Genomic DNA, 24,011 nt, shown 5'->3' on the forward strand with positions numbered 1-24,011 from the left:
CAGTGTCTCCTGAACTGACACCCTTCAGAAAGCTGCTGTGCCCAGCCAGCAGCACGCATCGCTCTTACAGACAGATCAGAGCCTTGTGAGGTTGGGTATCAGCTAACTGTTTCTTTCATTTTCCAGTACCAGGTTTCACTAAGGATCACTGGGGCTTGAAAGTTCATGGTGATTATTAATAGGGTTTTTGAGATGGAGCTGTGTGGATTGATAGGTTGTCATCAGTGACATGATCCTCTCATGTAGATACTCAATCCATCACAGCATCTGATAGGCTTAGGCTGAAAAGGAACACACTTCAGCTTTGCTAGTGGAACATACAAGGTAATACACAGAACTCCTGCTAAATTTTTTTTTCATTAAAGCCTTTTATTTAGTAAAAGTATTTTCAAAGTCAGTTCTCAAATCAGCCTCTGTCCTCAAACTGCCTATAACTGTCAGTAAACCCTGGGTTTGAAAGACCAGCTTCAATAGAGCTCTTAAAGAGGTTTGCTGTAGGTTGTGCATATTGCTTCTGTAGCTGTGTGTGGATCTTGTGTGTGTTATTTCTCCAGTCTGTAAAATATCCTCTGTGTCACTTGTGTGTGCACATGTAGTTTATACAGTGTGGGGATAGATGGGGTTTTAGAGAAGGTTTTCAGGAGCCTGCAAGTCACTTTTGTTTGTTTTGTGTAAAGTATTTGTATTTATGTACAGTATAAACTTAAGTATCAATATTTAGGGTCTACTGAAGTGCGTCTTGTGAAATGTGTGTGTTACTGACAGTGCTGTGAATCAGGGCAACCTCACACTGGGCTGATAGTCTCTTAAAGACACAAGGACTTGGAAAAAGCAGCAGAATCAGCAGCTTTGGAGATCCCCTTAAATACCTTTTGAGCAGATTGGCTTTTACTTTTAATGGTATTAGTTTCACTGCAACACTGCAAAGGGTCCACGTGAGGCTTTGAGAACAGCCACAAGCCTGCTGCAGCCTTCCCCTGTGTGCCAGGCTGTTGATGACACGCTGGATGTGCAGCACTCTTTTGTAGGTCTGCCCTGGGTTAGCACAGCCTGCTCTCACAAGCCCCTCTGCCCCCACACAGACAGGAGGGAAAGTAACACAAAAAAATGTCTGTGTTAGGTAGTTGAGATCAAGTGTTTCACTAGAGAAGAAATAGAACCATAGAATCAATAAGGTTGGAAAAGACCTCAAATACCAAGCCCAACCTGTCACTCAACACCTTATGACTACTAAACCATGGCTTCAAGTGCCACATCCAATCCCTTTTTGAACACCTCCAGGGACTCCACCTCCCTGGGCAGCACACTGCAATGGCCAACAACTTTCTGTGAAGAACTTTCTCCTCACCTCAAGCCTAAACTTCCCCTGGTGCAACTTGAGACTGTGTCCTCTTGTTCTGGTGCTAATCCAGTGCACACTGGCCTGAGCCTGTTTGCAGAAAAGCAAGCAAAATACAGAAGCAAGAGGGAAAACAGTTTTCCCCCTCCCAAGCACACAGCAGCCAGCCCAGTGGCAAAACCCAACATCCCAAAACCAGAAGCAGCAACTGGAACAGGAAGCCTCTGATGTTACATCTGAACTTCAAGCCCCATGATACTTTGCTCCAGAAGCTGGCATGAAGGCAGCGTGGCATTGAGTAGCAGCAGACAATTCCACTCAACCCATGCCACAGTCAAATAATGCAAAGCAAAGTTTACACAGTTTAGGTAAAATACTCTTTTGTTTGTTTGTTTTTTGGTGGTTTTGGTTTTTTTTGTTTTGGTACCCCAATGTGAAAAAAGTCTCCATTGTTTTGGTGACTGTGGAACATACTTTTTGGAGATGACATGCTGACAAGCACAGCTGTCTGATGAAGGCAAGAGTGGCTGCTGAAGTTAGGCAGCTACCTCTGCTTCTTCTCTTCATCATGTTGCCTTCCCTTGCAAGAGATCATGGAGGAGCCCTGTCAGACTGCCACACACTTTTGTGTTCATCTGGAATGTCTGGCTTGCCTGTTAAATAGCTCACTCAAACTGACTTGAGCTGATGTCTGCGTGATAAAACTGGGCGAGTGTTGTATCAATCAAGTTTGTCGTGGATCAGGATGAAACCCCACATCCACTCCCTGCTTGCTCCTGCCTTCACCCCTGGGTATGCTGCTGTAGCACTGAGTTACTCCTGTGCACAGCTCTTTTTCTCTGAAGATTATTTCAGTTTCCAGGACTGTTCACACTTCTTCTGGATTCAGTTTCATGTTATACTTGAATTTAGCTCAAGTTTTGATTTTACTCATTGACAAGCTTGTCAAACTTTTCCTTGTGTGCATTTAGTGTTTGTATTGACTGAGAATAGAACTTAGTCAAATAATTCCAAAATACAGACATCTTCTCTAGTGTTTTTTTTTTTAATCCATCAGTGGCATTATTAACATTTCTTGCTGAATGTTTTCTAATTTCAGATTTTCTGCCTTTTGGGTATTTTTTCAATCACATGTTCAGTTCCAAAAAGTGAAATAACACAATTAACAAATGAGTGTTAGAGAATCAGTCACAGAAGATTGTTTTTGGCGATGCCTTTCTTTGCTAACTGATCCACAACCTTTGAAGAGGCTCAAACACTGAAAAGGAATTTCCATTTGTATCTGTTTGTTCTGTATCCCCTTGGATGGGTGAATAACTGCCCATGGAAGTGGCTGGTCAGCATTAAACCAGAGCTGGGAAATACTTTTCCTTCTCTTGAACACTTTCTCGCGCTTTCCCATACTTTCCTGTCTCCTAGTGCCAACCCATAATCTAGATGGGCCCAAAAATGTAGCATAATGGGTCCAAATTAGAGCCCTGACTGGCTGAATTAATCAAATATGCATGGTTAGGGAGGGAAAAGTGGCTTCATTGTAAAACACAAATGTCTGAGCCACTTCAGCTGTCTTTTAGCCTCAGTTTAATGCAGACCTCAAAGTAGTGGCAGCACTCTCATAAACACAGCCACTGGCCTCTTCCCAGCCTGAGAGGAGGGTCTGGCTGTCACTTGAGCCTTAGGAGGGTCCTGCTCTTTTGATAGCTACATATAGGATGTTTTTTCCTGTGTTACTGCCATCTGGAGCAACCCTGGGAGGGTGGGAAGTATGTGATAAAACCTGGAATGGAGGAGACAGCTGAGTTGTTACAGAGAGCTTGAGGACCTTGGGGCTTGAATGAGCAAGTACTGTGACTTGGGTAAAGAAGTTGTACTATAATCTTGGGAGGAAGATAGAAAGCTGGGGAGGAGGGTCAGCTGGCAGTGTGACAGTGGCTGTGGAGAAATACCTCTGGGAGGGATTTCCAGTACAGGTACTGTTGCTGGCAGTGCTGGTGTTGGGAGGGAGACAGACCTCAGCAGCACTCCTGGTGCAGTCACCCCAGAGAAAAGCTGAGGTTAGGCTTGTGTGAGCGCAGTGCAGTAGGGGTAGAAGGGCATCATCCCAGACAAAACTGGAAGGACTAGGCTGGTGAAGTCCATCCAGACAAATGCTGAGGGGATATGATGGTTGTCTATAAATACATTTGGATTGCAAACATCAAGGAGAGCAAGCTCAGCTTAATGGGCCAGGCTGGCGCCAGAATGAGGGGATAGGAGCTGGGCTGTGAATAAATTGAGGCTGGAAATTAGAAGACATTTCCATATTGTTGGAGCTGTGAGATTTTTGGAACTGTTTTCTTCAAGGAATGAATGGGACAAAGTAAACCCTGAGGGTGTTTTTGGTGGGTACTCTGGTTCTAAGAGGAATTATTTCTTGTGTAGAGTGCCCCAGGCTTAGGCTTCAGCTTGGTCCGTACTAGCTGTAATGTTTCTCTAGAAGCAGAAGTAAACTCTTCTGTTGGTTTCAGCTCAAGGAAGCACGTTCTGATGAGTGCAGCCTGTCTGGTCGGTGACTGTTAGATGCAATCTCCAAAGGACTTGTTTGTACCATGACAATCAAGGAGTTTTCTGTGTGTATAATCATTTGTAAGATCAGAGCCTACAGCTGTTCTTTGAATTATCTCATAGCTGTGTTTTTAAGGATGTATCATTTCTGGTTTGTTTTCTGTTTTTTTTTCCCCTTTTGTTCACTCTTACAAATAAATCCAAATCCTACTCAGAGGTTTCTGGTCTTTATCAGACTTACAACTGGGGTTACGAATCCAGCAACACGTGTGGAAAGAGCAGAAATAATGTTGTGAAGTCTCCAGTAAGAAGTGGTTTTCTTTCATTTTCACAGGGTTTGGGTTTGTTTTCCTTCAAAATTTTCAGTTGTGTGTTTTAATGTTCATGATTACAGCTGCAGAGCTTGGGTTCCAGCAGCTGTAGTCCTCTGAGCGCCAGACTGCTTTGCTGCAGTAAGGTTTTCTAAATGGTTTCTGTTGGTGTTGATTATTGTTACTGATCTTGCAGTACCCTAAAAAATGCTTGTGTGAGTAATAATCCATGACAGGACCTGTCTGGGTACCAGACCCAAAAGTTTATTGAATAAGAAATTTACAGCCTCTGCAGAGCTTTGATGTGAGGTGTGTCATGGGAACCTGTTGGAGTCATTGGAGCTAGCTGAGCTGGGGAAGGATTTGTGCATTTTGCTATACCCCCTGCAGCAATGAGAGTATTGGGTAGTGCATGGAAGGGGGGGAACACAGAAGTGTGTGAAGAAGTGAAATAATCCAGTTTCCATAGGAAGAGAAGGGAGTATTTTCTCCTTTTCTGAACAATAAACTTCTGTCAGCTGTGGGATGCAGAGTCACTGTTTGGTAGCAGAATTCATCACTGCTGGGTATGGTGTGCTAGGCTAGGCTCTTTTCCCCTTCCTCTTAACCTTTCTTGAATTCCATGGAAGAGCTCAGAGTATTTGAAAGCTATCCAGACACTTCAGAGTTTGTCAATTTAATTGTGCTTTCCTCTGGCTCTTTCACAGGGATTTTTATTACTTCTGCAACATTTTGCTTTAGTACCATTTCTTATTTCTGTTTGGGCTTTGTGTTTGTCTCACGTTCCCCCCCTGTTGTTTTTTGTTGTTGCTGTTTCGTGGGTTGTGTTTTTGTGTTCTGTTTTGGCATCTCATTTGTACCAATTTATATGGCACCCAGTTTTCTATCAGCAAGTACTTGGTGTGAAGTAAACTGAAGGACAAACACTTTGTTCTCGGGAATGGATTGAAGATTTCAGTCTCTGCCATTTCAGGGGGTTGGGATGATCCCTGAATGTTTTCTATTCAGGTATCAAGTGGTTTAATAGTGAAGTGAATGGCTGTACCACTGTGTGTGTGGAGAAGAAAAACTGCTCTGTCACTCCTTTCACAACTGAATGTCAGCTGCTTGAGCATAAAACTGCTCATTGTGTGGAGTGGGTGCTGCTCTCCTGGTGTTTCATCTGCATCTGCAGGCCAGGGACACTTGGGAGTTCCATAGTGCAGAGCATCTTGTGTGGGCTGAGAAGGGTTTCCTCTCATCATAAGGAGACAAACACAGGTCACTTAGTTCTTTTAAAGCTCATCTCATCATGCTAGAATGGGCACAGCAAAGAGTGACAAGAGGCTGGAAGGTGTTCGGAGAAACAAGACCTGGATGTAATGCTGTTGCTGTCTTTATGCCTGAAGATATGCATACATGTTTAAATGGAGATCCTGTGAAAGAAAACCAAAATAAGTATTTTTTTGTTGTCTTCCATTCTGTTTATAGGTACTAAATGAAGCAGTGGGGGCACTGATGTATCACACTATCACTTTAACACGAGAAGACCTGGAGAAATTTAAAGCACTTCGAATAATTGTCCGAATTGGCAGTGGTTTTGATAATATTGACATCAAATCTGCTGGAGATTTAGGTATGGCCATTAAAGACCTTATTTTTACCTCATCTGCTTGCCTCCAGAAATCTGATAAGCATCTGAGTCTTTGCATTAATGTTTTCTGTATAATTTATACTAACCTAGTATGTAAGCTGTATAATTTTCTCATCAAAGTGTTTAAAAATCATTATGGAGATAGTAGCATTAGTTAATTAAACGATAATATTAACAACCTTGTGACAGGGTGACAATCTCCTTGTTCAATATAAACCCAAGGAGTAAGGCCCTAATTTTTCATCTCTCTTTTTTTTTTTCCCCAACTCAATTGTATATTTTAACTGCTACTGCTGTAATTCAATCACAAAGTATAATTCCATCAGCGTGGCATAGTACTTCTGTTTGAATAAAAAATGAGATCATTATCAGCTGTCTGAGACTTATTTATGATGCATGAGATTTAGCACTAAAGCACTCCATAAAAGTAATGCCCATTTTATAGGCCAATCAGTTGTTGATGCTTCAGAATGAATTCCCTCTCTGAAGCTGGGAAGAGATGGTGCTCAAGGTTCCACGGTGAGAAGCAGCAGTCTAAGTTTGTGCTCTCTTTTCCTTGGGATGAGCCAGCTCTTGTCTATAAGCTACAGGTCAAGCTGCCACTTGGAATCATAGAATTGTTAGGTTTGGAAGGAACCTCAAGGATCATCTAGTTTCAACCCCCCTGCTGTGAGCAGGGCTCCCCCCCCCCCATGCTAGATCAGGTTGTATTTTCTTCCTTTCTTTGTGAAGGTGACCAAGGATGCTTCCCATTGTGCTCTGGGAAGGGCTTGGAAAAGTGTATTTCAACCTGACAGAGTTTAGCCCTGGTAACAACCCCACTGGTACAGCACTGTTTATCAGTGCTGGTGAAATATTCCCCTGTTATAATAGCTGTGTAGTCTGGGCAGCAGGCTGAGGCCTGCTTTTGGAGGCTTCTGTGAGAAACAGGTCAGGTCTGAAGGCTGCAAGGCAGCGTTCTAGGTATTGGAACTTGTTTCCCAGTCAGGGACACGCATTGTGAGCCCCATAAAATGTGTATGTGGGTAGAGGTTGGCCCGGGCTCATATTCTCCATCAGAAGCCAAAGCCTATGCAGATCAAAGGCCCTGAGCAGCCAGGAATCCAATTTGTGCAGAGTCTCTAGTGAGGAGGTGGTTTGCAGTTTTGCTGGCTGTTTCTGTCAGTCTCAGCTGGCCTGTAACCCAAGTTAATGATTTAAATGCATCCATGTAATTCTTCAAGCCAGAGTCCAGCAAATGTTGGAAGTTCTCATTGGTGTGAAACAGCCACATTCCATCATTCAGTTCCTGGGCTGGGATTAGGCTGTTACACAGTTAAGATGTCCCATTTGGCATTCTAACAGTCAGGAAGTACAGTTCTCCACTTTGTCAAAAGCCAATGAATGCTGAGAGGTCTACAGTGTTAAAATCTCTGATTTTAGTAGTTCAGGGTAAAGTGGTTGGATTTAAATACTGACTGACCACTACAGGACAAATCTGTTTCCATCTGTTGAACTAGTACAAACAATACACGTCTCAGGGAGGTAACATAAGAATGGGTCTTTGGATAAAGCTTTGATTCACTCTTGCAGTGTGGTGTAGAGTTAGACTGTAAAGTGACATAGCCTGAGCTTCCACGGTAACTTTTAGAGCTAGGTTTCATAGAGCTGGCCTGGGGGGACTGTTGCCAGCCTTGCCTGATGATGTTTTCATGCTAGTAGTTCTCCTCCTCTTAAAATGTATGAAGATCTGTTTCTTGGATAGAGTCTTGGAAGATTTTTCTGCTTTTTCTCCGTTACATTAATTACTGACTAGCTGTGAGCGTAGCTGGATGTGAGTGAAGTGGAAGTCAGTGTTGGCCCCTGACCTGTGTTACTCAGCACTGAACCTAAGCACAAGATGACTGAAGGTGGTGGGAAAGGGAAGAGAGCATGGAAGTGATGGGTATGAGATAAGTGAGCTGTCTTCCATGTGAAATGTCTCATCTCATCATACCTTTGCCTCTTCCTTCCTGCTTTTTTGTGCTTCACCGTGTCTGCCTTTCAGAAATTAGCTGGTTTTAAAGTTGGGGGGAAATAGGGGAAAAAGAAGTTTCTCTCCTCTTGATTTTTGTTCTCCTAAGTTTCCTAAGGAAACCTATTAGAGAGGAAAGTGTAAGGTGAGTCAATTTCTTATTTCTCTTCCTGAATATGATACAACTTGAAGTTCCTTTTAAAGCATTATTCTGTTGATGCCAGCTCTCAGGGGACATGCTTATTAAACTCCTGCCATCTAAAACCTGCATTTTTGCTCCATGAAAAAGACTTTGTGTAAACAAATGCAGCTGTTCAATGTGATGCACTTAAGGGAATGTTGTTTTTCAGTTTTCCACTCTTCCCTACTTGTGCTTTCTTCCCCCAGTTTTAAAAAACCCAATGAGTTTCACCCTGCTGGTGATGTTAGCAGGGAGCCAGGATGAATATTGCAGCAAATGATGCTGTTTGTCTGTCTTTAAGTCTAAGAGCAGTGACTCAGCAGACGCTGAATCTCCACAGCAGAGGGAAGAAAAACAATCCTGCAGGTTCCTTATGCTGGTTTTTACTGGTCTAAAGAAAGCTGTAAAATATGCTGGGCAGCAGAGCAAAGGCACTAGAATGTAAAACATGGATAAATCTGGTATGATCTTGTTGGCTTTAAGATTATTATTACTGTTATTGAAGAGAATGAGTTTTTTCTTCTTGATTCATATGATACACTGGTGTTAGCTGAGGACTCACTGAATATTCATGTATGTAAAAAACCTGAACTACTAGACAGTGAAGACAGAATTAGGGTGGTTTTTAGGATACAAAACACTACTTTATTTTTCCCTCCACCATGAAATTACACTGCTTGTGATCTCAGTCGGCAGAACTGAGACAAACATTGGTGGGAGCTGATGATTAGAAACAAAACATGTAGTAAATGGAAGGGATGGAAAGAGAAGTCAAAACAGACACAAACTCTGTGAAGTAAACATTTTGATTAGCTGCTGTAGACTGTACTGGAGGTAGAGAGCAGAATGGGATAACTTGCAGGGGAATTGCAGTTAATTGCTGTCTGATCTGACCTTAGAAGTAAAATTCTGAGTTTTGAATTCATCTGCCTTCCACAAGTGACTGTGGAAATCTGGGGGATCTAGCTGCTTGATGTTGCACCCTTTTCAACTGGTAACTTTCCAGCTGTTAGCAATGTGGACTTAATTTTGTGTTATCTTGATATGCCAGGCAAAGGCAGACTTTCTCTTTCCCTCTTGGCAGTTAGATGTGTTCTCTTGAATTTGAGGGTCTGGACTTGGACTCTGTCTGTTGTAACTCTACAGACCTGTTTGCAGCATGAAGCAAGCTGTTCCTCCTGGTGTTCTGATTAGTCATACACAAAATACTAAGAGTTGTCCTGTGAGGGCTGTAAGAGCCCTCATTATAAATGATTTCAGCTTTTTCATAACCTGTGTAGATGGCTTTTTGGGGGGTGTCTGCCCAGTGGTTGAAAGCTCAGTCAGGAAGTTAGATCTAAGCAATGATAATTAACTGCAGTGCATGAGAACAAGGCAGGTTTCTCTGTGCTGTTCAAACACCCAGCTCAGTATGCATGGGAAATGCTCACCAAGACCTTGACTCGTGTTCAGAGCTACCTGACATCTTCACTGCTTTCCTTTTGTGGTTTTGATGCTGTTATCTATCTGCCTTAGTTTGAGGATGCAATCAACAGTCATATAATAAATTGAGATGGTGCCATGGTCTAGTCATGAGGTCTGTGGTGACAGGTTGGACTCGATGATCTTAGAGGTCTCTTCCAACCTTGGTGATACTGTGATACTGAGGAGAAAAAAACACAAAATTTGCAGGTGCTTGTCAAGTATTTCCTCCATTGCAGTCAGCCTTGGTGTTTGTGTAAAACAGATACTGCAATATCTGTAAGAGTAAAGATCATCCTCCTGAACTGCTGCTGAAGGGGGAAAAGTCACAACTGTTTGGCAACCACTGTCCTCTCCCCATTCCATGCAGGGATCGCCGTGTGTAACGTGCCAGCTGCCTCAGTAGAAGAAACAGCAGATTCTACCATGTGCCACATTCTGAACCTCTACAGGAGAACCACCTGGCTGCACCAGGCTCTGCGGGAAGGCACGAGAGTACAGAGCGTGGAGCAGATCCGGGAAGTGGCTTCTGGGGCTGCCAGGATCCGAGGGGAGACCTTGGGCATTATTGGATTAGGTATGTTGGCTTGGGGGGGTTCTTTGGTGTGCCTCAGCCTTTCAGTCCTTTAAAAACCCATGAAGATTTGAGCTATAAAGGCTGAGGGCTCAGTTCTCTCCTTCCCACATCAAGCGCTCCACAGTACCACATCGTTCTTAGAGGAGTGTGTCTGGTTTAAAAGGAGATTACTATCATTTCCCTTTTGCAGGACAAGGATTCTGCTGCTTGAGCCTGGTGTCAGATGTTTGTTGTGTTTCTCAGCCCTTGCCGTAGCTGGTGCAGTTTGTGCTTTCTTTGTTTCACTTCACTGTTTCTGAATGTATCTAAAAATCCTTTGCTGTGGGAACGGTCTACAGAGCAATTATTTCATGCATTTGCTTGAGCTACATCTGAAATGGTAGTTCAGCTCAAATCAGAGGAAAAATGTATGCAAGAAAGTTTGAAATGTTTCCAGCCCTAATAAAATCACCTACTTACCTCTCTGAATGGCCCTAAATGTGTTTCAGCATCTAACAGATGGACAGGCTTGCTTGAGATGAATTAATTACTGTCTGTTACAGAAGTGGAGAAGAAAAACAAGCAAGTCAGTTTCTATATAAAAATTATTCAGTCATGTGCTTGTCTTACCAAAGATCTGATAGATGGTGGATGTAATTGCTGTGGTATTCATCCACAGGAATTATTAATATGAGTTTTGACAACAAGACATCATACTTAAACGACTCTTCCAGTTACACATTGCTGTCAACTAACTCGAGCCACAAACTCTTACTTTTAGAAGTTGAAAATAGCCTGGTGTTACATAGTCCTCATTTAAATGAGTATGCAACACATCCAGAATCTTCACAGTCAAAGAACTGCCTTCAAAATATGGCTTCCAAGAAGTTAGTCAGTCATGAAGTTGCCTTCTCAAATCCATGCACAAGTAATTATGCACCACATTTGAGCACACCACGTTGAGTGCACTTCCAGGCCCAGCACCAGTGCATAAATCAGAGACAGGTCACCTGCAGTGCTTGGAGATGGAAATGCCTACCTAGTTTTCTGAAACTTCAGCCTTGGCACACATGCTTGTGTGCCTGCTTGCTGGAGGTGTCTGCCCTCTGGGCATTGCTTTTCGTTGTTTTGCACTGCACAAATTAAAACGGCAAAGTCATGTTAGAATTCCTGAAGTGAATTTTCTGTGTGCTGGTTTTGTTGGGCATGACTGAATGGTATAGAAAAAGAAATGGCTGGTGAGATTGGCAGTGTGTGTAAAGCCATGTGAAATGCTGGGGTCTGGGTTTTGTTTTAAAAAGCCAGGCTTTTGTGGTGGATTAAATGACTGGTGAAATCTGATTTTAAAGGTAAACATCTGTCATGGCTATTAACGAGTCATTGTCTCCAACCTTTTGTTGTTCTCATTTCTTTTCCTGCAACAGAATATTCACTTTCAAGGAAAATTTTAAAGCCTGAAAGTCAGTTTTGACAACTTGCACTGTTTGTGCTTGCATGTGAACAGGCACAGCATTTTGATTCCCACCTGTGTAACAAACCCCTTTGTAGCTATGTATTAATGAGGATTAAAGATGGAGTCTTGAAAGAGGCTTTAGGTTTGAGCCCTTCAGGCACTTAGGCTGTGATATGGGTGCTTTGCTTCTCTAGTTTCAGATTAAAATGTGTATTTACAACCACCTTCAAAAGGCTGTTGCCCTTGGGTTATGTTTCTCTACTAGTGGCCTCTTCTGTGTGTTTAGTTTTGCCTCAATTCATTATTGTTCAGAGATGTCAGTGTCATTTGTGATGGGCCATTAAGAGGCTATTAGTAAGCGCGCTGCACACAAAACAAACAACTCTCATCATCTCTTACCAAGTCCTTTTCTCTAGTCCTGTGTAGTGTTGCTGTTACTGTCTTTTCTCCTTCATGTGTGTCTGGGACCATCTCATATCTCAACCACAGCCATGCTTCTCTGTTCTTGTCTTAAACTCATGGTCTCTGCAGCAGTGGGTTGCTTAAATTTATCACTTTGCTGCTGCAGCAGCTAAGTCCAGATGTTCTTTGCATCTGTTCCTGGGCTGTTCTCTTGTTTTGCCAAAGAGAAACACCCTAGCTCTTGCCTATCTCTGTGCTAGGGAATGACTACATCATTCCCTCCAAAGTTTCAGCTCCTCACTTCCTCATCCATTGGTCTAGCCAAGTTTCATGACTCACTTGCCCTTTTCTTTCCATCACCCACTCTTTTCTTTGCCTCCTCTAGTATCCTGCTTTTGACACTTGGTCTATCCTGCATAATCCTATTACTCTGTGCTCCTCCTTTAAAGTTAACCCCATCTCTCATCCTCTGCTCGTATTGAGCTTGAAGATAAGCGGAGACTCAATGGCATAAAGCCTCCTTCATGTGCCTGTTGGATGCCATCCGTCATTGTTCTGCTTGTTTGGTTAGCCTCTGAGCTCCTGAGGGCAGAGCCTGGGCTTCTTGCTGTCTTTATGAAGTGTGTGATTCTTGGAGCCATACATAAATAATACCACATCATTAAACAGCTGTCTTTGTCACTTCTAATCTTTATTACTATCCAGTGTCCTATATTGCAAGTAATTCAAGTGTGGCTAGGAAGCCTTACATTAAAAAGAAAAAAAGGCTACCTTTTCACCTTAGATCTAAACATTTGGAGGCTTTTGAAAAGGAGAGCATTTATGAGCAGCAGCATGCAAGTAGTTGGCTGAAGAGATAGCTGGGCCTGGATCTGCTGCAATGACAATTTTACAGCAGTGAAGTCACCCTCCCTTCCCCTTCCTCCCTGGTTGCAGATGCTGATGACTAACAGCTAATGCATTTCCTTGCTCCACAGGTGAAATTTCTCCAGATAAATTTGTCTTTACATCATGGTGCATGTCATCACTCATTTTGTCTGTCTTCACTTGCTTGCATTCTCTCAGCAGTCCCATGGTCCTGAATAGATCTTGGCCTGAAGTACTGATCTGTCATCAGACAGCACTGAGGCTTGGCAGTTGGGTGGCACCACCATGCAATGAGTGATGTACCTCAGCACTCCTGCTAGCTCCCCTAATGTGCTCAGCAGGAAATATGTCAACATGGCACTTTCCACACTGTAGGTTTCTCCAAGAGGAAAGAAAATTACCCAGGTTCTCCATGATTCTTGCATGGACAGGAAAGGGCTGTGAAGTGAAAGCACTTTTCCTTTCCATGGGTATCTGCAGGCAGGTCATCAACACTGCCAAGGGCACGGGGTGAGACCTTGTCATGCCAGCACAGGATTCATGTTCTTTGCCCAAGAGCTGGGCAGAGGTCATTGACAACTGCAGCTGTCTACTCAAATCTGGTTATTGGCAAGGTCAAGGTCAGAGATACCTACAAACTGGGAGACTTACAAGGAGTGGAGGGGTCAGACTGTAAGAGGAGATCCAGACATCTTTGGGTGTCTCTCCATACTTCTGGTGTCAGTGAGATGATGTATGGGCTTTGCTTGAGCTTTCTATAAATCTGATTTCTAAAACAGGCTTGGGTCACTTTCTCCTCTGCCTTGCAAGTTCTATACACCACACATTCCCTGCACCCTTCCTACACTACTGACCAAGAAGTTCATCAAATGTTCTGAGTTTCAGAATTTGCCTTCCCTCCAAGCAGCCATGAATATCCATAGCAGTTGTACAGACCTTTAAGATAAAATTGTCCTCAAGGTGGGATGCTTTGTGTGCTGTTCTGTTCTTGATGGGCTAAGGTAGGTTTTGAGCCTATCTCTTATGCCCAGGAGAGTCTTGCATAATAAAGGTTCTTCAGGAAAGGAAGAAGCTCTGGCAGGTTTGTGGTTGTGCTGTGTTGTCTGGCTGCAGTTTAAAAAGGAATTGGCAAATTCCATGTGCCTGCCTGGGTGCCTGTCCAATGACTGAGACTAAATGTGACTTCTCAGTTGTGGGAGTTTTATCCCATGAAGGAACTGTGCTAGGGCAGCTCTGTCTAGAAGTCCACACCTGATCCCAAGCGCTTCAGAGGGGAAGCTGTGCCCATTGCAGAGGCTTTGATTTGTTAGCCTTGGCTGCAGGGAACAGAAAGTGTAGCTTTAACAGAGTGTGTTGTAAGAGATTTCAGTGTTGTGTTATCCCCTCAGGTACTGCTGCTGCACTGAGTGTAGGAAAGGACAGATGACAGTGGTGTGTGGGGAGCAGGAGCAGAAGTGATACTCTTTGCTTAAAAACACCAAATTATTGTGTGACTGATGCAGGGAACTTGGGGATAATGCAGTGTTTGTGATGAAAAGTGTCTGATTCGAGTGAGAAGCAGGCAAGTAAGATGTATGCAAGCATGGGAAGGAAAGGATTTGAAGAGTAGTTGAAGTTGGTGTCCCCAGAGAAAAGCAGTCAGCCCCCTGGTCACATTGCCTCTGCTTAAGCTTCGAAGCACAGCTGTCACTGAGCACTGCAGAATTGCTGTGTTCAGGTTAAAGTGCTCAACAAAAAAACCTTTCTTCTGTGAAGAAGCCTCTTAAGTTTACTCAAAGAGGAACTGAAAAGCAGAGGGAAATCCCTTCAAGCACAATTGGCAAGAGATGGGATTTCCCTGTGATGCTTTTTTGAACAAACTCAGATGTTACAAAAGGAAGCTTGTTAACTTGTTTTCAAAACGAGCCAGGCTTCTTCTGGTGTGTCCAGTGCTGCTTTGGAAAGCTCTTTATCTAACCTTTGTACTACTCTGAGTCATCTACTGAGCAGTCTTCTAACCTGAGAAGCTGTTAGCTCATGTTCTTCAGAATTCCCTTCACTTATTGGATGTGCTCACTGACTGTTCTCACTGGGGTTTACTGGTGGAGTGTCAGAGGGAAATGCTTTTTGAGACGTGTGGCATGGACCTGTGCCTGACAGCAGTTTCAGGCACAGCTCTGAGATGTGACAGTAAGGGAAGAGTACCAGAGAAAAGCTAATGTCATTTGGAATACCAAAAGGCATTGCACTCTTCTGCCTTGTGAGGGACTCATTTATTCATCATTTAGGTAGATGGATACAACATTTTTTTTAGAGCTTCAAATGACAGGGCCTTTTTAAGGCATTTTAATGCCAAATGGATAATTTTCAGTACAGAAGAAAACAGTAGTTCAGAGAAGGGAACCCAGGCATTGAGAAGGGTTGAGTTTCAGATTAAGCAAATTACCTTTATTGCATCCATTTCTGAGGATTAATTTTATAGCTTTTCATTAAAGCCAGCTGGTCTGACATGGGTAAGAGTAAGCCCTTGGCAGGATGTATTCACAGCTGTGGTGGTTTGCCATCAGCAGGGCAAACCCTGGTGTTACACTGCTCACTGCAGATGACATGGCATCTTCTGGGGCTGCAGAAGGTGTGAAGTTCCTGCTTGCTTTTGGACAGTGGCACAGCCAAAGGTCACATTTCTGGCTTTGGGGATGATTTCAAGTGGGATGGCAGCTGCCTGTTTGGTGTCCTCTCCTAGGTGCTGTACAAAAGGGTTTGATGGGATCATTTGCAATAGGAAGAGGGTGCCTTGCACCAGCTGCTTTGCTTCTGTCCTAATTGCCTGTGTCTTGTTGCAGGGCGTGTTGGGCAAGCAGTAGCACTACGTGCCAAAGCCTTTGGCTTCAGTGTGATCTTCTATGACCCATACCTCTCGGATGGCATGGAGCGAGCTCTGGGACTGCAGCGGGTCAGCACCTTGCAGGACCTGCTGTTCCACAGTGACTGTGTTACCCTGCACTGCAACTTGAACGAACACAATCATCATCTTATTAATGACTTCACCATCAAGCAGGTAACGAGCTCTGTGGGCGCCCTGCTGCTGCTGGCTGACACACTAGTGTTTGCAGGTTCTCAGGCTCTCACTTGAGAGGCATTCTTTCCCTCTTGCTGCTTTGAGATAAAGCAGCTGTATAGCTGAGTAGCAAATAGCTGGTGGCTTACCTGTTCTTGCTTTTATTGTTGTCTATTTTGCTCAGTAACCTTGTATTTGTGGAAAGAATTTGCTGTTCTTAATGTGGCTGAGATTGACTGAAGCTGTGTCTCTGTGAAAGCACCTTTTCTGTGGCTCCTGTAGCCACTTCCTCACTAGTGTGTTTTCAGGTAGCAGTTCTGCCTGCACTCTGGTTCCTCGGTTTGGGTTCTTTAGATGGGATTTCAGGATTGTGACTAAATGGCTCCCTCCTGTGCTCGCTGCTGACACCTGCAGAGCTCTTCCTGCTTGGGTTGCATCTGCAGCATTGCATTACCTGGAAAAATAATGTTCCTTGGAGTTAGTACTAATCTCTCCCTAAAGTTTTAGGTAATATTAAAATAATTTCAAAATCTAGGTGTAGTAGCTGCTTCATTCTAGACTAATTTATTAGTAAGCTTCTCCACTGCATGTCTGACTTCTAACTCCAAATATAAGAACTTGGATAGTGTACAGGAAAGAAAGTCTAGAATGTTATCCTTGGTTTTGCTGTTCTTTATATGTGTGGTGTTTGTGACAGTCACACTAGCACTCCTTTGCAGTAAGACCACGATTTGGCTTCTGAGCAGTGGTTTGTACCACCTACTCTTGAACTTGAAGAGAACTGAAGTAATTACTGAAAGTGTTCTGCAGTCATGGAGGGTCTGTTACACTGACTGCCTAACACAGTTCTTGGGTTGAGAGTTCAGGTATTTTGGAGATCCATCCTAACATAAAAACAGGATTTGGAGTTTAAAATTTCCAAGAAATTAAGATGTCTCAAGTGCAGCTCTGTAAGAGAAAACTGTTACTCTGCCCCAGGGGCTCCCCTGTGTCGTGTGCTTTAGGTACATTTCATGGTTGTGACGCTGTTAGGTGTCTTTGCAAGCAGACATCCAGATCCAAAAGAAATGACACCCAGTTCAGAGATGCTGGTAGAGGCTGAGCAGTGGTCACTTTTCCTGTAGTGGGCTGCAAAACTTGGCCCAGTGTTTCACAGGAAGTTTTTGAGTGGAAGTGGGATAAATGCAGTGAGCTTTGGGGAGGGCTTAGTGCATTAATGAGAGAAACAAATCATTAGAACTAAGTGATACCATCTGAAATGAAAATCTGTACTGGAAAGGGTATAGTAAGCATTTATCTTGCCAGTTGTTATCCTTCCTGATGAAAAACAAGGATCAAGGTGTTAGATGTTTTTTGCTTTGATGAAAGTCAGGATGAAGCAGTCTGTATCATAACAGCTGATGTGAAAGCTATAAAACTTAACACCTCTGAGTGCTTAGTTAGCATAAACCATATCTGAATATGTATCTAAAAGAGCCTGAACAGCTTTTTCTCAGGCTGACAGATGTTAACCTAAAATGTGTAGTGTTACATGCTGCTTCTGTCCAATATTGCATGCTCATGCACCAAGCAGAGAGGTGTGGTGCATCTCATTTCACTAGGTCTCATGCTGAATTCTGTTTCCAATCTGAAATGACATGACCTTAAAATGTCTTTCAAAATTTGGTGTCAGTCTTCTCCTTCATTAGCTTCTCCCTTTAATTAGTCAGCATTCTTCCTAGCCATGGTGCTTGACCGTATAGATAAGTAGTAGCTCCATGTGTCTATTGAACCCATTATAATCAAGTTCTCTTATGAGAAGGTGAGCTCATCTTAGTTTGACCAATCTGAGAAGCAGACACTACAATTCAAAGGCAATGTGTTTTTAAAGCAGCTCTGCAGGTTTGGTGCAGGTGAGTTTAACAGCATCAGCAATTCTAGCTGTGAAGCTCTTTCAAGCTTCCACCCATTGCTCAGCATCATCTCAAGCTGCATCCACCCTCACGGTTTATCGTGAGTCAACCTCATTCACTCCCTCTGGGAGGCAGTTCTGCAGCCACATTCTGTTTGATTTGGACTTGTCTTAGTGCTAGCTTTACAGCTTGGAAAGTAAGGTTCTTAGCCTCAAACAAAAGTTTTTTCTTTAGCAAGGTTTACTTTTGATGAAAATTGTCAAGCTCTTCAAAGGCCATGAGCACACTTAAAACACAGTGCTAGACTGAAACTCAAACCAGCTACTTGCAAGAGCCCAGAAAGAGGCAAGGTACATAAGTTCCTTGAGCCTACAGGGCATGTTTGCACAGCAGATGTGGTTGCTGTTTGAGTTGGTCTGATTCTTTCAGGTGATGTAGTAGAGCTGCAGTGATAATTCCCGTCAGGAATGTCTTAATGTTACTAGAGCAGCTTATAATCATGCTACTGTTTTGTCACTGATCCAATTCCCAAGTGAAATAAAACTATCCCTTCATTCTGCTCCTCAAAGAGGACTTTGGTTTTACTATAGAGACCAATAGATGGTTCTCCTGTAAGCCCAAGAGTCTCCAGATGGAGTGGCAGGGCTGTGCTAAACCCAGTGAGTTGGCCAGGGAAATAAGGTTTGTTTTCTCTAAAAAGCTAACTGCAAGCTTGTGCAAGTTGATTAGTATCTCCTGTGATCTCATAAAACAAAATTCTCTAGCTGACTTCCATCTAAACCTTCTTGTTCTTGAATTGGATATTTCCAGTCAGCCTTTCAGCACAAGGATCCAGTACAGAAGCTGTAGTTGGATGTGCAGGCTTCAAGGAGTTGACTTGGGGTCAAAACATTGAGGGTTTCTTGCTCATATGGTGAGAGATGGACTCAGGACAAAATGAGATTTCTGTCACCACAGAGCTCTTCACATGCTCACCTTCAGGAGTACTTCTGAGTTAGAGAGCTGGTAAGAGATGGAACGTTAGGGTGGCTGGCAGCAGGATGCAGTGACTTACGTTTTCTGTGCCATCTCTTATTGAAACCGCCGGTTTGTTTTGACGCTGCGGATGCGCGACAGCGGAAACCCGTGCGGTTCTCCGCGCGGTGTCATCTGCAATGCTAATCTGCCCAGCGCTCAGCGCTCCTCTCCGGGGCACGAGGCGTCCTCAGCCACATTCATTTTCATGCCTTTTAATTGAATAATACAGGAATTCTTTAGAGCTTTCTCGGGGAAGTCTCGTGGGAAGGAGAAAGCTGAAGTAACAAAAAATAAATAAAACATAGACCCTACTGTGTTTTGACAACTAAAGGGAGAAGTGTTTGAAAATCCAAGAGCGTTGGTTTTCCTGCAGAATGGATGCAGGCTTTGGATTTGTGTGAAAGTCGCAAACCACAAAGTAGGAATCTGTTGAGGGATGTGCCGGAGTTCCTGTCGCATGCAATTTCACGGTGGAATCGAAAGGCATAAAATGATCTGTCACTTTCCTCTGCACAGTTGTATCTTTTGATCGTGTTCCTGCGCAGTATCTGAAGCAAGGCTTCTGTTAAAAGACGCTGCTTACGGGGAAACAAAAGGTTCCTAAGTGCTGTGAAATAGCGTTTGCTGCTCGAAGCATCGCCTGTGGTGGTGCTTTCCAACGGCAAGGGGTGACAACTGTTACAGGTTAACCAGCTGAAAAGCCTTTGTTTGTGATGGATGCTGCTTTTGAGTGGAAAAAAAAAAAAAAAAGAAAAAAAAAATAATGCCACAAAGATTTTATTTCATTTATTTTTATTTCATCATTCTTGTTTTTTAACTTTCCCTAGATGAGACAAGGGGCTTTCCTGGTCAACACAGCTCGAGGTGGGTTAGTAGACGAAAAAGCACTTGCACAGGCCCTGAAGGAAGGAAGGATACGAGGGGCAGCCTTAGATGTACATGAGTCAGAACCATTCAGGTGCTTTTCCTTTTTCTTTTCTTTTTATTTTGTTCACTTTCTTATTTTTAAGTCCTAGTGCATGATACAATCAACAGCAACAAGTAAAACCGAGTTCTGCCTCAGCTGAACGCTCCGTAGGTAAAGCGGCATGAATCTGGGCAGCACTGGGCTGATGCAAATGTAGGTGGAGCTTGGGAATGTGGTCAGAAGTGAAAAATGTTATAGCCAATTAAAACAAACAAACAAAAAACCCCAAAGCAACAAAACCCCCAACTAAAATCAATTGGAGTTTATTTAGTAGAACCAACAGGGACTTGCATTCAAGTCTTGGGCATGGCTTTGTGCCATGGCTTTGAGGGGAGTGCTCCTTTGTCACTGATGCAGCTTTGGAGGCATCTAATATTGATGACTGAGCAAACTCTCAGAAGGCAAAAGGGTTGAGATTTGGTGTCAGAAAAAATTTCCTCAGGACACCTTCCTGGAGAAAAAGACAGACTTTTGTTTGGGTTGCCTCTGCAGGAGAAGCAGAAATGCAGCAGGGCCAAAAAATGAAGGTGACCAGAGAGCAGATTTGGTTTTGTTTAACTCTTTATCAGGGCAGTGGTAACTCTGCTGTCATTGGCTTAGCACAAGCCTAGTGTTTTGAGTAACACCAAGTAGGGCAGATATGAACCACTCCCCAGTGTGGCATTGATGTTATGACACCAGCACCCTTAGTCAGACATGAGCCTCTTTGAAATGTTCTTGAGTCCAGAGCCTGACTTCTGGAGTTAGAAGAGGCTGCCATGGCTTAGTGCTGATGTGCCACAAAGCCTTCCTCAGTCTGGGCAGGGAGAAATGTTCATTTTAACTGGAACAATCCACATGAGTTTTTGAAGAGGAACAGATGCAGGACTTGAGGGCAGGCTGTAAAGACTGGAGAGAGAGAGAGGACAGTTTCTCACTGTCAGCTCGGGGAGTGGAAATAGAAGCTTTTAAAAACTAGAATAGCATCCCTTAAGGTCCAGTTTTTATATCTGCTGCAACACAATGCCATGTCACAAATATTTAATGTTATTTGTGCCTACCCTGCATTCAGTGACTTCTAAATGCAGTCATTGCAGTGCAGCAGTGCTGTGCAAAGCCAGAATCTAACAGCTGAAGAGATTTCCAGCTACAGCCATTTGTCCCAGCTCAGGTCTCAGCTCTGCCCCAGCAGGCCAGAGCAGCCCCAGGTACTGCATGGGGATGCCATCTGTGGAGATTCAGTGGCAGGGCTGTGGCCTTCATTTCCATTGGCTCAGTGCTGCCTGTCTGATGTCAGTAGGCAACTCTTTACTCAAGAGTTTTGCCAGATACTCTGATGTTGATTGAACTGCAGGTGAAATCTATCCTTTTATCACTTGCCTGCTTTTTTTCCTTAAAGCATTTATTCTCCTGCTGTTACAATTGATTGTAAGGTGTTTAAAACTGGAAGTAAATAGGAGGAGCCAGTTTCTTTCCTCTATATCTGTGACAGCACTTTGATACAGATCTATTGTTTTCCCCCCAAATAAATCTTATTTCTGTGGGGTTTCTATAAAGGAAGAGGAAAGGGGGGAGGGGGGGAAAAAGTAGTTAAAAATAACAGATAAAAATAACTGAATTATTAAAATAATAATGGGTTAAAAAAAAGCCTTGAGGCTGCTGCTGGACACACTTTTTATTTGGAAATAATGGCAAGGTTTTTTTCTTTAAGTGACTACATGTCACATAGTGACTCTTGAGAGATCAGGGCTGCTTTGGTTAATGCAGTGGGAGTCAGACTGATGAAATGGAGCCAGGGAATGGCATCCTGCACTGAGCCGGGCCTTGCTTCATGCATTGGTGCCCCGCAGCCGAGGTGGCAGTGGCTGTAGTTACCAATCAGTACATTGGACAGAAGCTAATGTTGCTGCTATGCTTAGATTCTACCCTTTGAGCCTGTAAGAGATGATTGTGGCTTATTTATGCCTTGAATAGTGTGTTAAATTAACTGATAGAACCAAAATCAAACCCAACAAGGAATAGAAATGCAGTTCTTGTGTAGTTGAAGTTAATCTGTGTATGTGCAAATCCATCTGGATTCCGCCCCCTTCCCTTCCTTCTTTCCCCTCACCCAGTTGTTTTTGTCATTTGATCTTGTTTTAAATCTTCATTTAGCTTTAGTCAGGGCCCCTTGAAGGATGCCCCAAACCTGATCTGTACCCCACATGCAGCCTGGTACAGTGAACAAGCCTCCATCGAGATGCGGGAGGAAGCTGCGCGAGAGATCCGGAGGGCGATCACAGGTAGGCATCCATCACCTCAGCTCCTTCACTGCCTCGTGGTTTGGAACAGCCTTTTTGGGTCTTCAGGCTTGAAAAAGGCTGAGGAGAACCAGCCTTAGGTTTTGTTTACCACTTCTTGTAGTTGGAACATAGACATGAGCAAATACCCACTCAGTGTGTTCTCAGCACTGGAACAGATCATTTGGGTGCTTCAATGCCATCAGAGGGAAGGCAGACACTGCAAAAGCAGCACATTGGTCATGGAACAGAAATGTGCCAAACCTGCTGTTTGTGGTGTTGCTGCTTGTAAATATTTACCCATTTGATAGGTTTGACTGCAGGTCATTCAGATGCTTCTGGCATCTTTCAGAGATTTTACAAGATGTCTCCTTGTGCTTGTCCGGAGCAGTTCTGTGTGCTTTTCTTCTTAGCTCCTTTGTATTTTTCCACACTTCTTCATCCCAACTGGTTTTAGAGGACTGTCTGGAATTTTAGTGTCTTTCAAGCTGCAGTGTTCAGAGATAAAGCATGCAGAGCTTCATGCTGCTCTAGTGATGCTCCCCTCTCGACAGCTCTGTCAGCACAAGGTTGTCAGTGTGCTGTTGGGAGGGCACTCTGGTTTAGATGCTCCTCTTTGAAGCGTTGCTAAAGCAGTCTGGCATTTTAAAGAGCAAAGTCATTTGTTACATAACTACCATGTAATTGTGAGCTGTGCACATGAGAGAAAACACTTCTGTCTTGAGCATGCACTGCTAATAAATAAAATGAGAGGAGTGAGCCATTTGGCATTGGTTTGAATCCCTTGTAGCCTAAAATAAAAGGAAGGATTTTCATACTGGAAAATGATTCATTAAGCACTAATGTTCTCTCTTTAGTAGGACTTTGCTGTTTCCCCCTTGGCAATCTAGGCTGAATGCTCTTCAGACACAGGGGCCATCTGTGTCACCTTGAGAGCAGCTCAGTGCCAGCACATTGCTCTGCTCCACAGAAAGCAGCCAGTGTGCCTAGAGAGGCTGGCAGCTGAGTGTCACTTCAGCCTCTGCAGGGTCTCCTCTGGGTGGTGACTAAAGGCACTTCCTGAACTCCTTCTCTGACAGCCTTTACAGGACTGTTCCCCTCTATTTTAGAGGAAACTGAAGTGTCTTGCCCATCCTTTTGTTGGAGCCAGTCCTTGTGCTGAGGTTCCAGAGCAGTGATAATCAAACATAAGCTTGTTGTGTTTTTATGTGCTGATTTAAATATGCAAATACTTGTAGTTCTTTGTAACATGGGTGCATTAAGAGCATAAGACATGCAATTTTAATGGATTCTTCTTTCCTCTCCCTCACTTCATCCCAGGTCGTATTCCAGACAGTCTGAAAAACTGTGTTAACAAAGATCATTTGACTGCAGCTACACATTGGGCCAGCATGGATCCTGGAGTTGTTCATCCAGAGCTTAATGGTGCTGCATACAGGTGAGTGTGCAGGTGTGCAGTTCAGGGAAGGTGTTGCAGAAGCAGCAACAGACCCCCTTATGGGTGGCATTGGGCCCAGCTATTCTGTTTCTGTAATTGTTGCTTTCAGGAGAGTGATTTTGCTTTGCCAGTGGCAGTCACACAGTATGAGTACCCTTCCTTTTCTTGCCTTTTTTGTGTGGTTGGTGGTACCTGAACAGCACACAGTTCCCTGTACATCCCAGTAGGACACTCTGGCCACCTCCAGTGAGGGGCAGTGGCAGTTGGTGCCTTTTGCTGAAGGTAATGATGCAGCAAGATGTTACAGAAGAAATTCCTGTCATAAACCATTGTTGTGTGGTTCTGTGGCCTGCAGACAGAAGACAGAGCAAGTGACTCAGTGGTGAATGCAGCGGAATAGCCTGTGGCTGTTAGGAAAATGTTTAAAATAGTGGGGTTTAAGTTATTTAATTTTTAAACAAAAGCAATTGAGGGACTTGATCTGTGTATTCTCAGCCAACTGTGAAAGCAGCTTTTAATAATTAATGGAAAGGGGCAGGGTTTTTTACATCCAGTGTGTCCAGTCCTTAGTTGCTTTGAGAGTCTCTCTGTCCCTTTAGCCCTGGCAGCTCTTCCAGTGGCTCTTCCAGCTGGCCCTAGCAGCCAGCTCCACACAATTTTTA

General features: G+C 43.6%; 1 protein-coding gene across 9 annotated transcripts in view; it reads left to right on the forward strand.

The window, feature by feature from the left end:
* CTBP1 (C-terminal binding protein 1) overlaps window positions 1–24,011 on the forward strand; it is a 197,522-nt gene that overhangs the window by 168,203 nt on the left and 5,308 nt on the right. For all 9 annotated transcript variants that reach the window (XM_054172368.1, XM_054172370.1, XM_054172367.1 and 6 more), the window contains 6 exons: window positions 5,665–5,809; window positions 9,833–10,039; window positions 15,563–15,777; window positions 19,514–19,644; window positions 21,787–21,914; window positions 23,232–23,349. In XM_054172368.1, coding sequence (XP_054028343.1) covers window positions 5,665–5,809; window positions 9,833–10,039; window positions 15,563–15,777; window positions 19,514–19,644; window positions 21,787–21,914; window positions 23,232–23,349 — 944 coding nt within the window. The remainder of the gene's footprint in view (window positions 1–5,664; window positions 5,810–9,832; window positions 10,040–15,562; window positions 15,778–19,513; window positions 19,645–21,786; window positions 21,915–23,231; window positions 23,350–24,011) is intronic.

Source organism: Dryobates pubescens, chromosome 23 (assembly GCF_014839835.1).
Source record: "Dryobates pubescens isolate bDryPub1 chromosome 23, bDryPub1.pri, whole genome shotgun sequence".
NCBI lineage: Eukaryota > Metazoa > Chordata > Aves > Piciformes > Picidae > Dryobates > Dryobates pubescens.